Below are 12,663 nucleotides of genomic sequence, written 5' to 3'. Positions count from 1 at the left end.
AATGGGAAGGTTGATGTGAGGCCTGGGAGTCCCACCTTTGACCTTCAAAACAAGACGGAACCAAGTTTGTAAACTTCTTCAAAAGCCTTTCTGTCACCCCGCTTCATTCTGACATTGATCAGCCTCCCTGTGCCCTCTTCCCCACAGGCTGATGGAATCCAGGTCCTTCTACACTGCCTACCTGCAGAGGCTCTCTGGGCTCACCAGGGCGGCTCCCCAGACCACAGCTGTACCTACCATTGCTGACAAGGTAGCACCCACGGTGTGGAAATTGGCCGATCGGTAAGGCCATGTCCTGTTCTCCACTTACCCCCTCCCCCTCTGTGACAGACACTGTCTTGCCCGTCCAGTTCCTGTCATTGGTGTAGCATCTGCTGTTCTGAGCCTATGCTCCCCCATCCCCAAGGGCTGGTCTTGGCCTTTGGGGGTGCCCAGCTGCTGGCCATGCATAGGAGAGCCTTGCTGTGTGACTTAGCTGGTGGCCTCAGTGTCTGCTGACTGGGCCCCATGCCGTACGTATGTAGAGACTGCTGAATAGCATACATGTCCCTCACAGTGGAGGGAATACTGTCCAGCGCCCACCTGGCTGAAGCTAAACTCTATTCAAGAATAAATAGATCAGCTTGGAAGGATAGTCAGCAGCCTGCAAACCAACTCCCCACCCAACTCCCCATCCCTGCTAGGAAGATGCCCACCTCACTGGAATGCCTCTGGTGTCAAGGAAAAGTAATTTTTCCAGGTAGTTCATATCTTTGTGCATGGTTGTAAGCATGAGAAAGCTGCTATTATCTCTTAAGCTCCTTGGCTTTGCTCCTGTAGTAGACATCCTGTTTGCTGGGCAGGGAGATGGTGCTGTGGACCTCTGCTCTGGCACCCAGCTCTGTACCAAGGGGAAATATCTGTGTAGCTCAGAGCTGGGTCAGGAAAGTGACCTCCATGAGAAGGCTGAACAAGAAACTTGTGGGAAGGTCCTAGAAGGGTTTCAAGAAGGAATTTGCATCTAGCATATGGGATTTAGGGTGGTGAAGACCAGTGGAGAGGTTTTTAGTAATCAAGGGAGAAGGAAAGAGAAACCAAGAAGTGGTAGTGGTCATTATGAGCATTCAAGTTATGATTATTTGCTCAGAACATAAAACAAAGCTCAGCCTTTCACTGATGGTCTGATGAGTGAGCTAGAGAAGTTATGATTATATGATAATTATTACACATTAGTATAATAGCTGATGTGCCCAGCTCTGTGCTGGGGACCTTCCTTACATTATCTCATGCAGTGAGAGTCCCTTCTTGAGGCAGAAACAATTATGGAGAGGAAAACTGAGGGCCAGGGACACCAGAGTGGGCAGAGGGGACTTTGCCCTGAGAGGCACTCACCATACTGGCCTGGTTGCTTGTCTTGTTGACGCTGTGCACCTATAGGAGGCAGATGAATGGAGTGACTGATTTATGTTCCAGGTGAGGCCACTGAGGCCCAGGGAGGAAAGCTGAGTTGCTCAGGCTCTCAGAACTAGCTCGCTCTAGAGCTGAGGCCAGAACCAGGTGCCAGGCGGCAGGGGTAGAGAAGCAGCCAGTGCTCGAGGGCCCTTCCCATCAGAGTCCTGAGCTGACCCCAAGGGAGCATGATGGCATGGGGTGACGCTACCATCTGGATCCTTCGGTCCCTCCCCCCAGGGCTGGAGGAGATAAGAAGTGGGGTCCCCTTGAGACCTGAGATGTGGCAGCTCCGAGTACCTCACAGCTCCTCCACCACACCAGTCCCCAGTCTTGGTGACAGCTAAACCCTTGGTCTCTCAAAGAGGGCCCAGCTTTTCCAGAGCTCTGTGTGTGCACTGTTGTCCTCAGAGGTCTTTGCTCAGAACACAAAACAAACGAAGCTCAGCCTTTCACTGATGGTCTGATGAATGAGTCAGAAAAGAGGACTGATTCTGGACCTGGATAGGAGAAGTCCCCGCTCCCTGGCAGGAGCTACTGAGAGAATTTTACGTCTTTACTTATATTTAATCCTCTTAGCAACCTACCCATGAAAAATGTATTATTGTTCCTATAGTACAGATGAAGAATTGAGGCTCAGAGAAGTGAAGTTATTCACCTAAGCTTGCTCAGCAAATTGCTAGCAGAGCCAAGTGCTAATTTATAGGATTCTGTGACCATTAGCAATGCCCCTCCTCTTCTCTCCCTCTATTCCTGAATGCTCCTCCCTATCCCAGGCCCTGTGGTTAATTCCCTTTTCACTCTGCCTTCCTCTGGGTCCTCAGCTCCAAGGTCTACATGGCTGATCTGGAATCTGCGCTGCACTACATCTTGCGGACAGAAGTGGGCAGATTCTCAGTTCTGGAGGGGCAGCGCCTGGTGGCCCTGAAAAAGTTTGTGGCAGTGTTGGCCAAGGTGAGTGGGGCATGGCTTCCCTTGTCTGTAGTTCCTGATGTGATTAGTGTGCATGCCTGCAAATCTAGTCACGCCAGCCCCTCCGTCTAGGGGTTCAGGATCTGGACCCAACAGCTGCCCCAGCCTACCTGGGCTGCTACCCTCTAGTCTCAGCCATATTCCACACCAGTACCCCACTGCCAGGGTTAGCCCATCCCATGCATGGGTCAGGTGGAGCATGGGGACCAGCTGTTCAGTGACTGTCATTCTTCTGCCCACCTACCTAAATCTTGTGCCTCACTTGAACCTCAAAGTCTGTGTTGGGGTCACTGGGAAAGTAGGACCCCTGGGGTACCATAGTGAAAAAGAGAATTACTTGTCTTCCTTCTTGTCTGGCCGAGGGTCCAGGACCCTGGCCTTAGCACTGCCTCTTTCCTGGGAGGAAGCATGCTGATTAGGATGGACTTGATGCCCCAGGGGCCTCAGAGCCCGGCTTCTTCTCACAGGGGCATTGGGCCACCTCTCCCTGGCCACATCCCTCTGGATTCAGATCCACTGCCTGTGCTGACCAGCTTAGACCCAAGTGGCCATTGCTGAGTCAGCTTTGGTGTGGGCCCCTTTGGGCTGACTGTTGGTTTGGCTACCCTAAGCCCTGGACTGCTGATCCAAGCTGCCCTGCTTGGCACAGGTCTGCAGCCACTGTGTGCCTCCCCTTGGGAACTTCCTGTGCCTGTACCTTTTTCCCACCTCATCCAGAATGGCACTGAGAGGACCCTATGAAGGAGATTGTAGCCCAAGGCAAGATATAGTCTTTGGCCCCCATAGAGGTTCATGCAATATTAGTCCATTCCAATAATGGAGACTTTTCCTCAGAGGCCTGAGAGCTGCCTGTTCCTCACCTCTTTGAGGCCTAAGGCAGACTGCCTGGCATTAGAGGGAGAATGGTCTAGGGTCATTCTGTGTGCCAGCTTCCTGCCAGCCCTGAGAGGAACCTGTGCGTGCTTCCCCAGTGAGCCTCAGGAAAGGAGGAGAATGGCACCCTCGCACTGGACACAAAGCTGGTTTTCCATTTGGCCCTTGTTGGGGCGGTTTGCAGCCGTATGAGGGGGAGGATGAGCCCCAGAAAGTACCTGATATGGGCAGAGGCTTCAGCAGCCCAGCCTGCAGCAGGTGCTGGAAGTGAGTTTGTGAGGAAGGAGCCCTCTCTTCCCAGAAGCCTGTGCTCTCATGGGAGTGGCTGGCAGGACTGGCCACTGGGTGGCGTGTGGTCACCAGGGTTGCCCTGCTCCCTGTAGTCCAGAGCCTTTTACTTCATCCTTTCTTCTGACACTATGGCTTCAGAAGGCGGAAGGTGCCAAGCCAAGATGATGGGAAGGTCAGTGAGGAATTCTGTCTTTAGCTGGGACTCTGCATGAGCCCGGGACCCTGTGTGCAGGGAGCACGCGAGGCTTGATTCTTTCCAGCCACTTCTCATAACACTTAAGGGCTTCCTCAGAGAAGGAAATCTGTAGTGGAGTTTTGTGTTTGGTTATCATTCCTGCCTCTAGCATCCTTCTCTCAAATGGTTTTCTTAGCTTTTTTCCTCTGCAGGTTTCTCAGGGTCATTGTCCTCTCCATATGTCTCTGTGTTTTTTCTTCCCTATTTTTAATTGGTGCATTATCGTTGTACATATGGTGGGTTTGTTGGTACCCATTTGTACATGCACAATACAACGATATAATTGGGCAGTGTCATTTCCCAGTATTCCCCTTGCCCTCCCCTCTCCCTCCCCAGTCCCTTTCCTTACTCACTGATCTCCCTTTGATTTTCATGAGATCCCCTCACCTTTTTTTTCTTTTTCCTCTCTCTAGCTTCCACATGAGAGAAAACATATAACCCTTGACTTTTGTGATTTTATCTGACCTGCTGTACTGCTGTGTCCCTCCTTCTCCCCCATTTGTACATACATGCAAACACACACATACACACTCACACACACACACACTCACTCTCACTCCTCCCTGGAGTCCTTGTGGCTTTAAAGTGCTGATACTAATAAGATTTGAGTTGACTTATTGTCAAAGTAGCTTTTCATGTTCCTCAGAGACCATTGGGAGTTACCATCAAGATTTGGATCTTGGCTCTAGGCCCCTGCGCTGGCCTATCCCCACTGGCAACCAGTGGAATACAAATGAACAATCTTGCCAACCTCACCCGGTGGGTCAGTCAGCTGCCCCATCAGAAGACCAGCTGAAAAGAGGACATGTGGCCCGGGTTCCCAGCAGCCTTGAGATGTGGCACAGTGCTAGGCCTTCCTCCCAGTGGAGGCATGCGGCATGAGGGTCAGCTCGAAGGCCTGAGCCTTCCTGGGAGAGACCTGCAGGGCTCATCTCCACTTAGGCTCTCCTTTCTCCTCCCCTTTCTCAGACTTTAACCAGGTGCCCCAGAGCAAAGGCAGTAAGGAATCCATGTTTGTACTTTAGGTAGAATATTTTCTTGGTGGTTTTGGAATGAGAAGAAAACCCCATCTTAGCCCACATCTAATAGGCCCTGCCCTCTGCAGGATTGTGAGACTCTGGTAGAATTGCTTTTCACCTTTCGATTTTCACCTGTCCTCCTCACAGTATTTCCCTGGCCAGCCCTTGGTCCAGAACTTCCTGCACTCAGTCAATGACTGGCTTCAGAGGCAAAAGAAAAAGAAAATTCCCTACAGTTTCTTTAAAGCTACCTTGGACAGCAGAAAAGAGGTGAGTCTCGGGGGTAGTGAAAACCTTCTCCCCAGGCTTGATACTTTTGGGAATTCAGGTGGTGAGCACTGTAATCTCCCACCTCTTCCACCGTTGGCATTCTGGTGATCTTTACATTAATACTTGATAGACTGCTGTTTACTGAGCCCTACACATGTATCTCAATTAATCCTCATAAATTAGTGGAAGGTCGATTTTGTTCCCATTTAACAAATGAAGAAACAGAGATTAAGAGAGGTTAAGTGAGTTATCTGGGATCCTGTAGTGCTGGTTAGTGTTTGGGCTAGGATAGAAAAATGGTGAGGCACCAGAGTTTCTAGATGCCACTGTGCACCGCCTTCGAGGTTGTTGCCCTCCTTGGCATTGCCTCTGCAGGACTACCTCTCCAGGCTTCTGCACACTGGATCACTACAGCCTTATAATAACTGCACACCTTATAATAAATAGAGTTTAGGGTGTCAAAGCTTGGGGGGACCTGATTTTTTATACATGGGGAGTCGAGGCTAGGATGAGGGTGTGACTTCATTTGTGTCATCTGCCGCCTTGGATGGGTGGCTGGTGGGAGGAAAGTGCCAGCTCTGAGGCGATCTGTGCTGAACTTGCAGTCTCCTGGAAGCTTCTTTTTTGGCCCCTGCTCCCACCCTTTGCTCTCCATGGTGCACTCACTCACACTCGTATGTGCTCCTTAGGACACTGTTCTTGCCAAGAAGGTGAACTGGGTTGGCTGCCAGGGGAGTGAGCCACATTTCCGGGGCTTTCCCTGCTCCCTGTGGGTCCTCTTCCACTTCCTGACTGTGCAGGCAAGTCAGCAAAGCATAGACCACTCGCAAGAGCCAGGTAAGTCCAGGGTCTGACCCATGGCTGTGCTCCCCTTGCCTTGACCTGTCCTCCCAGGGATAGGTGGTAGGACTGCTCTCTGCTGCCCATATTTAGGGAATGGGTCAGAGACAGCCTTGGGGCTCCAGCGGGATCTCAGCATTGGAAGCTGGCCACACACAGCCAGCATGGAACTGGTCCCAAATTGAAGGACTTTGAGAATTCACCTAGTCTGATCCCCTGCCTCTGGGATGATACCCCTCAGACTGGGGCATGAGGCTGCTGCTTGGCTTTGTTAGGGCTTATAGCTTGCTTTGTTTTTAGTCCTCATGAAACATTTGTGATGCTGTTTTTTACACTCTTGTAAAGAAAGAAGTCCATCGTGTCTGTCTGTTGCAGTCTACAGAACTAATACTGTGCCTTGTGAATAATGTGATCGTTTCCCTCTGAAAAATAATTTTCCTGAGGAAGATGGAGAATCACATTTCCCCTGCTGCCCTGCTCTGTCCCCAGGCCACACAGCTGGGCTCTGGTGACCTCCATGCCACACACCTGCTTTTAACACTGTATGGGTGGCCATCCAGTTCAGTACACATCTCCTGAGAGCCAGGTTTAATCAGGCACTGGCTCCTCTTGGAGGGTCCATAGAGACTGTCGCTGTTCTCAGTGGAGGGTGTGGCAGGGTAGACAGAGGGCCCTGCTGCGGGTCAGGGCTGAGAGCCCAGGGAGAGAAGGGGGACCCTGCACTATTGGAGGGCAGGGCTTCACATGGGAGGAAGAGCGAGGGAGATGGGTGGATGGGGGTTCAGCTTGAAAAGAGGTGCTCCTGGACAGGGGGAACAGCCTGCTGGAGGCAGAGTGAGCTCGTGGGAAGCCAGAGTCAGTGGATCCGTCTGTCCATACTTAGGGAGGATCCCCACGGTACCAGTCACTGCCATAGGTCCTAGTTACACAAGAGCTATGAGGCACTAAGTCCCTGCCTTTAGGGTCCAGTAGTCTAGTGACAAGAGTGTTCACTCCAGGGGCAGTAAACAAAATTAGATCACTTGCAGTCAATGGTGAAGGCTGTGAGGAGGATAAAGCAAAGCGGTGTGCGCAGGGTGCTGTGTGCAGACGCCCCAGCTCGGGAGGTCTTCTCTGGGGAGGTGCCCCGTGCTGCGATCCTCATCAGAGGGAAGCAGGCATGGGCATCTGGGAAGAGAACCTTCCAGGCTGTCTGGTCGGCTCAGGCAGCCGTGACAGATGCCGCAGGCCGGGTGCTTGCAATTCTGGAGGCTGAAGTCCAAGATCAAGGTGTGGCAGGCTTGGCTCCCTCAGAGACCTCTCTCCTTGCTGGTGGTTGTCACCTTCTGTGTCTTCACATGTCTCTCCCTGTCTGGCTTCAGAGTTCCTCTTCTTATGAGTACAACAGTCCTATTGGACTAGGTCCCACCTCAAACCTAATTTTACCTTAATTCATTAAAGACCTGTCTCCAAATACAGCCACATTCTGAGGTACTAGGACTTCGGACTTCAAAATAAGACTTCTGAAGGGACACAGTTCAGCTCCTAAGACAGGCTTAAAACCAGGCACCGGTGCAGAGAACAAGCTTGTGTGTTTATAGCACCCAAGAAGGCCAAGGCGGGGCCTAGGAGTAAGGGAGCTGAGGCTGAAGGGGGCAGGCAGAGGAGGTGGGCGGGTGGGCATGGGGTCCTTGCTCAGGGCGGGTTTTCAATCATGGTTTCCCATTAAAGAAAACCCCAGACAGTTCCACAGGGGAGTGGCACAAATGAGCAATGCTCTAGGGAGGCTGCTGGGTGGGCTACCGGGCCACCAGTTAGGAAGCTGTGGATGTAGTTGAGGGGTGGACTGGATGTAGTTCCTGGTGTGCCGATGGAAGAGGTGGTCAGGCTCAGGAAGGGTTTGAAGGAACAGACGGGACCTAATGATGGACTGGAGGAAGAGGACGGAGTGGGCTTCAGGGCTTTGGAGCCTGAGCCCCTGTGGATGATGGTCATACGAGCCGAGTTATGGAAAGACTTCAGAGGGGGGGAGCAAACTCAGGGGTCTGGCATATGCCTGTCAGTTGTCCGAACAGAGGCATGCACCATTGAGTCCAGGGTTCCTGGAGAGATGAGGATGGATTAACTTCGTGGTCATTAACACGTAGAGGACAGTTAAAGCCTCAGGGATGGATGAGCTCCCTAGTGGGAAAAGAGAGAAGAGCACTGAAGAAGGAGCCCTGGGCCCAGCACCACCCAGACTACCACTAGGTATGCAGGAGCCAGCAAGAGAGCCTGAGGAAGGGAGGCCATTGAGACTTCAAGAGGACCTCCAAAACAGTGTTTCAGGGATGAGGGTATAATCAGCTGAGTGAATGCTGCTGGAGGTGGCACAAGATGAGACTGCCTCTGGCAAGAGGTTTTTCAGAGGATGGCGCAGTGACGGCTGAGGAGTGTAGATGGTGAGGGACTAGATGGGTGACCTTCAAGGAGACCCGGGGCATAGGAGTTTGGGAAGAGGTGGGGTTACCTCTAATGTGACTCCTGGAAGGGGAGAAGTAGGCAAGGAGATGCTGGACCCTTGTCACACAGGTGGGGTATCTGTGAGGAGATGACTTCGGCAGAGCTGGGGAGGACAGGCAGTGGGGAAGGGAGCCACGGTGAGGGCTGCAGGGGCAAGCACCCCAAAGGATCCTGCGCATAGCATTCCCCTCTCCCTGCAGCCCCAGGCCAGGAGGTCCTCCAGGCCATCCGGAACTATGTGCGCTTCTTCTTTGGCTGCCGGGACTGCGCTGACCACTTCGAGCAGATGGCTGCTGGTTCCATGTACAGGGTCCGGAGCCCAAATGAGGCCGTTCTCTGGCTCTGGTCTCGCCACAACAGGGTCAATGCTCGCCTCGCAGGTAAGGCAGGGCCATCTCCCAAAGCTGCAGGCATCTATGGTTGGGAAGCAGGTACTTCAGGATTGGGGGCCAGAGATGGGGGACTCTCACTGCCACCTTGGTAACAACTGTGCTTCTCAGCTCACAGAGCCCTTTCACTGCTGTGCCAGTTCTGCCAACCAATGCTGTATCGTTAAGAGCCATTTTCTAGATGAGAAAACTGAAGTTGTGACACCATAAGACCCTGTTCTTCCAAGAATATTGATGTCTTTCCCCTGCACTAGGGCCCCTCTGTAAGCCTGTCCCCATCTCTTCTGCCTCCCCTATCCTGCTTTCTGGCTGGTGGCACCTCACTGTAACTAACAGGGAGGAGAGAGCGGGCTTTTCCACCCCCAGGACAGGACTCATGATAGAGTGGGCTAGAGAAGAGACAGATGCCAGGGATTGGTTCCTACATGGGCGGCCTTGGCTTCTGCTTCCTGACGCACAGTGCTTTCCTTCCCTGTGTGCTGGAGTCTGGTGGGTCCTGCAGGCAAAAGCTTTAAATTCTAAGGACAGCGGGTGGTAAGGGAGCCATCTGTAGACAGGAGGCTGCAGTGTGTGGAGAGGAGTGCTTGGCTGTGACAGCCCTGCCCCCTGCCACCCACCACCCCCCCACCTCGAGCGGGGGGGTCTGGTGGTGGAGCAGGTTAAAGAACAGAGCAGGTTAAAGTGCACGCCTGCGCCTGCACTTGGTGTGCTCTCCTGGGGCTTCCTGGTGGACTTAGAAGATGAGTGCCTGTCTTCTCCACTGCCCCTTCCACATGCCCCACCCCTGCCACCAAGTGTTCCATTTGACCCTCCAGCCCCATCGCTCAGCAAGCTCCAGCTGCTGCTGGAGGACTGGGATCCAAGGGCCCCCCCAGGGACCAGGAGCAAGTGCTCTTTCGCCCTATCTGGTGGGATCTTTTCAGATCCTACTGACAGTTAGCAGGTGCATACTGCTCATTGTGCCAGCCTAATCCTGATTGGTTGCTGCATCCTGGGGCTTTGCTTACTGATCCCTCTTCAAAATAACCATTCCGGCATTCCCATCACTTGCCTCTGTGGCTGTCTCCTAGCAGTCCACAACCTCTTTTCTTGTTAATACTATCAGGAGAGATGCTTCCTACGAGAAGGATGGGCTTATAGGCATCCCTGAGTAGTGCTGGGCCTGAATCTGGTGGCAGGCCACCTGGGGTCCTCATAGCTGCAGCTCCACACTCTGCCCAGCAAGTGCCCCCAGGTTCCCCACACTTGCCTCAAACTTCCTGCCTGCCTACCCTGAGGCTGCCGTGTAGAAGGAGCACTTGTGGAATTGCCCTGAGCAGTGAGCTCTTACCTTAAAACATCTTCCCTTTAATCATAAAAAGTCATAGAGTTTCACTGTATAAAATTTGGAAAATTTCAGAAAAATGGGGGAGAGGGGTGATAAATACTAAAAATGGGGGAGAGGGGTGATAAATCTGTTTTGTACCAGAGTACAAAACAGATCATTCCAAGATTTTTTGCCCTTTCCATGTCTGGTCCAGAATGTAAACGGGCAACAGAACCACAAAGGGGTAAAGTGGGCCAGGTCACCCCTGGGAAGTGGCTAGAACCACAGAGTGCCAGGTGTGATGGGCGGGAATCCTCATGTGATGGGTGCCAGTCATTGGGTGCTGTGAGCCAGGCTCTGGGGGCTTTCCTCCTGCAGCTGTCATCTCCGTCCTTTGGAAGGCATGGTGAGCCCTTTTTGCAGAAGGGGAAGCTGCTGTTCTGAATGAAGGAGGTCTGGGCTCCTGGGCAGGCCTAGAGTCACAGCCTGCCTGTGTATGCTTCCCTCCCCAGGTGCCCCCAGTGAAGACCCGCAGTTCCCCAAGGTGCAGTGGCCACCTCCTGGACTCTGTTCTGCCTGTCATAATGAACTCAGTGGGGAGCCTGTGTGGGACCTGGGCGCCACCCTCAGCTTCCTCAAGGCCCACTTCTCCCCGCAAAACCTCGTTCTGGACTTTCCTACAGCTGGGCCAGCCCCCCGGAGGGGTGCACAGAGTTTGGCAGCTACCCCAAAGCTGGGGATGGGAGTGCTGGAAATGGTGACCAGAAATTCAACACTGGGTCCTGAGCAGGCTGAGCCCAAAGAGTCCCCTGGAGCTGCAGTCCCAGATGTCCCAGCTGAGAGACCTGAGGCAAGTGGCACCCCAGAGCTGCCTGCTGGCCTTGCGGTGAGCACAGCTGCTCCTGAGCACATGGAAGAGCTCCAGAGTGGTGTGCTGGAGCAGCCCCAGGAGCAGCGACACTTCAACAAGCGAGACACCAGGGAGCTGTTGGCTGGGGCCTGGGCTGAGGAGAACCACAGAGGCCCTGCAGCACTGAGGCAAGGAGGCCGAGGCTCCAAGCAGCTAGTCCGCATCCCTGAGGGGGAGCCAAAGGCTCTAGTGGTGTCAGGCCACGGCCAGTGGCTGCAGGTGCTAGGAGGGGGCTTCTCCCACCTGGACATCAGCCTCTGTGTGGGGCTCTACTCCCTGTCCTTCATGGGCTTGCTGGCAGTGTATACCTACTTCCGGGCCAGGATGAGAGCCCTGAAGGTCCATGCTGGTCACCCTGCAGCCTGAACCATTCAGCTTGTAAGGGGCAGGAAAGAGAGCTGTCATCTCTTGGGCTCTTCTGGCCCCTTGCCCCCTTGCCTTCTTCCAGCCCCTGCCCCTGTCCAGCCCAGGAGGGTGGGAAGTCCAGGAAAACCAGTTGCTCAGGTGAACCCCTTAGGTCTGCTGGGAAGGAGAGTTCCATAGACACAAAAGACAGGAGCAGGTCCAGGTGCATTGCCCTGCGGCAGGAGGGCAGCCTCTGGCGTGGGACTTAGGCGCAAGCCCTGGCCTCTACACCACATTCCTGTTTTCCAGCTTATTTGAAGCCCTTCCTGGTTCTTGCTGAAGCCTCAATTTCTTCTGTTTGATCTTAGCCCTAAATTGGGGCAAGTGAGCCTAGAATTTCCAAGGTGTCTCATCTAGAGGAGGGCCCCCCAGGCTGGGTGGGCTGAGTGGACCTCCTCACTGCATTCCAGAGTTCCATCCACCCCTCTCCCTCTGGACCCAAAGAGGTCTCTACACCTGAAAAAAAAAGGGGGGGACCACCTCAGACCCTTTCTGGCCTGCCCAGCCTTTAGCACCTCAGATCTGTGTGGGACTCTTGGCTTGGGATGGGGTTGGGGGGACTGGAGGCTTCTTGAAATAATGCTTTCTAGGTGAGGATGTCTGCTACAAGAAGAGTGTAGGTTGGGGTTGGTGTGGCCTTGCCTCACTGGGCAGGTGACAGTTGCTGGGCTGAAGGTATGTGGCTTAATTGGTGGCCTGAGGGGGTGGTGGTGGTAGGGTGTGGGGAAGGGTGCTGGATCCTCAATGCCAAGGCACTTAGCCGTTGCCTTCTCCCCATTGGGCTCTACCCCTCTCAGCTGGGTCTTTTTTTTTTTTTTTTTGGTCCCCATGGAGGGTGCTGGGCTGACAGGGGAGTGTCCTGTCTTTCAGGGTTCCACCTCCCAGGGATAGAGTTTTAAAGGGTCTGAGGAGGATGGGCTGTACACATGCTGATTCCCACTCCCTACTGCTTGGGAGGCTACAGAATAAATTATTCTTGCTAAGCCAACGCCTGTGTGTTCTTTCACTTGCTCCTTGGAGACCAGGAGCCAGGTCTGGGCAGGATGCATAGAGCCCAACCTTGTCTGTACACAGCCAGCATACAGTTCCCCAGCAAGGATGCGAACACGGGAGATGTACCCACTGCCAACAGTGCTCAGGGGCCCTCCAGTCTCCATAGGCCTTGGCATGGGCCTGAGTGATGTGCAGCCGGCCACCTGAACTCTCCAGCCCTCCCTGGGACGCCTGCCTGCCCAGGGCCCTGA

At 53.5% G+C, this 12,663-nt stretch overlaps 1 protein-coding gene across 2 annotated transcripts in view; it reads left to right on the top strand.

The window, feature by feature from the left end:
* Positions 1 to 12,402, top strand: part of Qsox1 (quiescin sulfhydryl oxidase 1) — a 37,677-nt gene extending 25,275 nt beyond the window's left edge. For both annotated transcript variants that reach the window (XM_076831450.2, XM_076831452.2), the window contains exons 7-12: positions 148 to 282; positions 2,253 to 2,382; positions 4,966 to 5,088; positions 5,778 to 5,925; positions 8,610 to 8,789; positions 10,617 to 12,402. In XM_076831450.2, coding sequence (XP_076687565.2) covers positions 148 to 282; positions 2,253 to 2,382; positions 4,966 to 5,088; positions 5,778 to 5,925; positions 8,610 to 8,789; positions 10,617 to 11,380 — 1,480 coding nt within the window. In that variant the 3' untranslated portion in view covers positions 11,381 to 12,402. The remainder of the gene's footprint in view (positions 1 to 147; positions 283 to 2,252; positions 2,383 to 4,965; positions 5,089 to 5,777; positions 5,926 to 8,609; positions 8,790 to 10,616) is intronic.
* Positions 12,403 to 12,663: the final 261 nt, after the last annotated feature.

Source organism: Callospermophilus lateralis, chromosome 13 (genome assembly GCF_048772815.1).
Source record: "Callospermophilus lateralis isolate mCalLat2 chromosome 13, mCalLat2.hap1, whole genome shotgun sequence".
In the NCBI taxonomy this organism is placed as follows: domain Eukaryota; kingdom Metazoa; phylum Chordata; class Mammalia; order Rodentia; family Sciuridae; genus Callospermophilus; species Callospermophilus lateralis.
The sequence above is the reverse complement of the archived record's forward strand: the minus strand, read 5'-3'. Positions and strand labels throughout refer to the sequence as shown.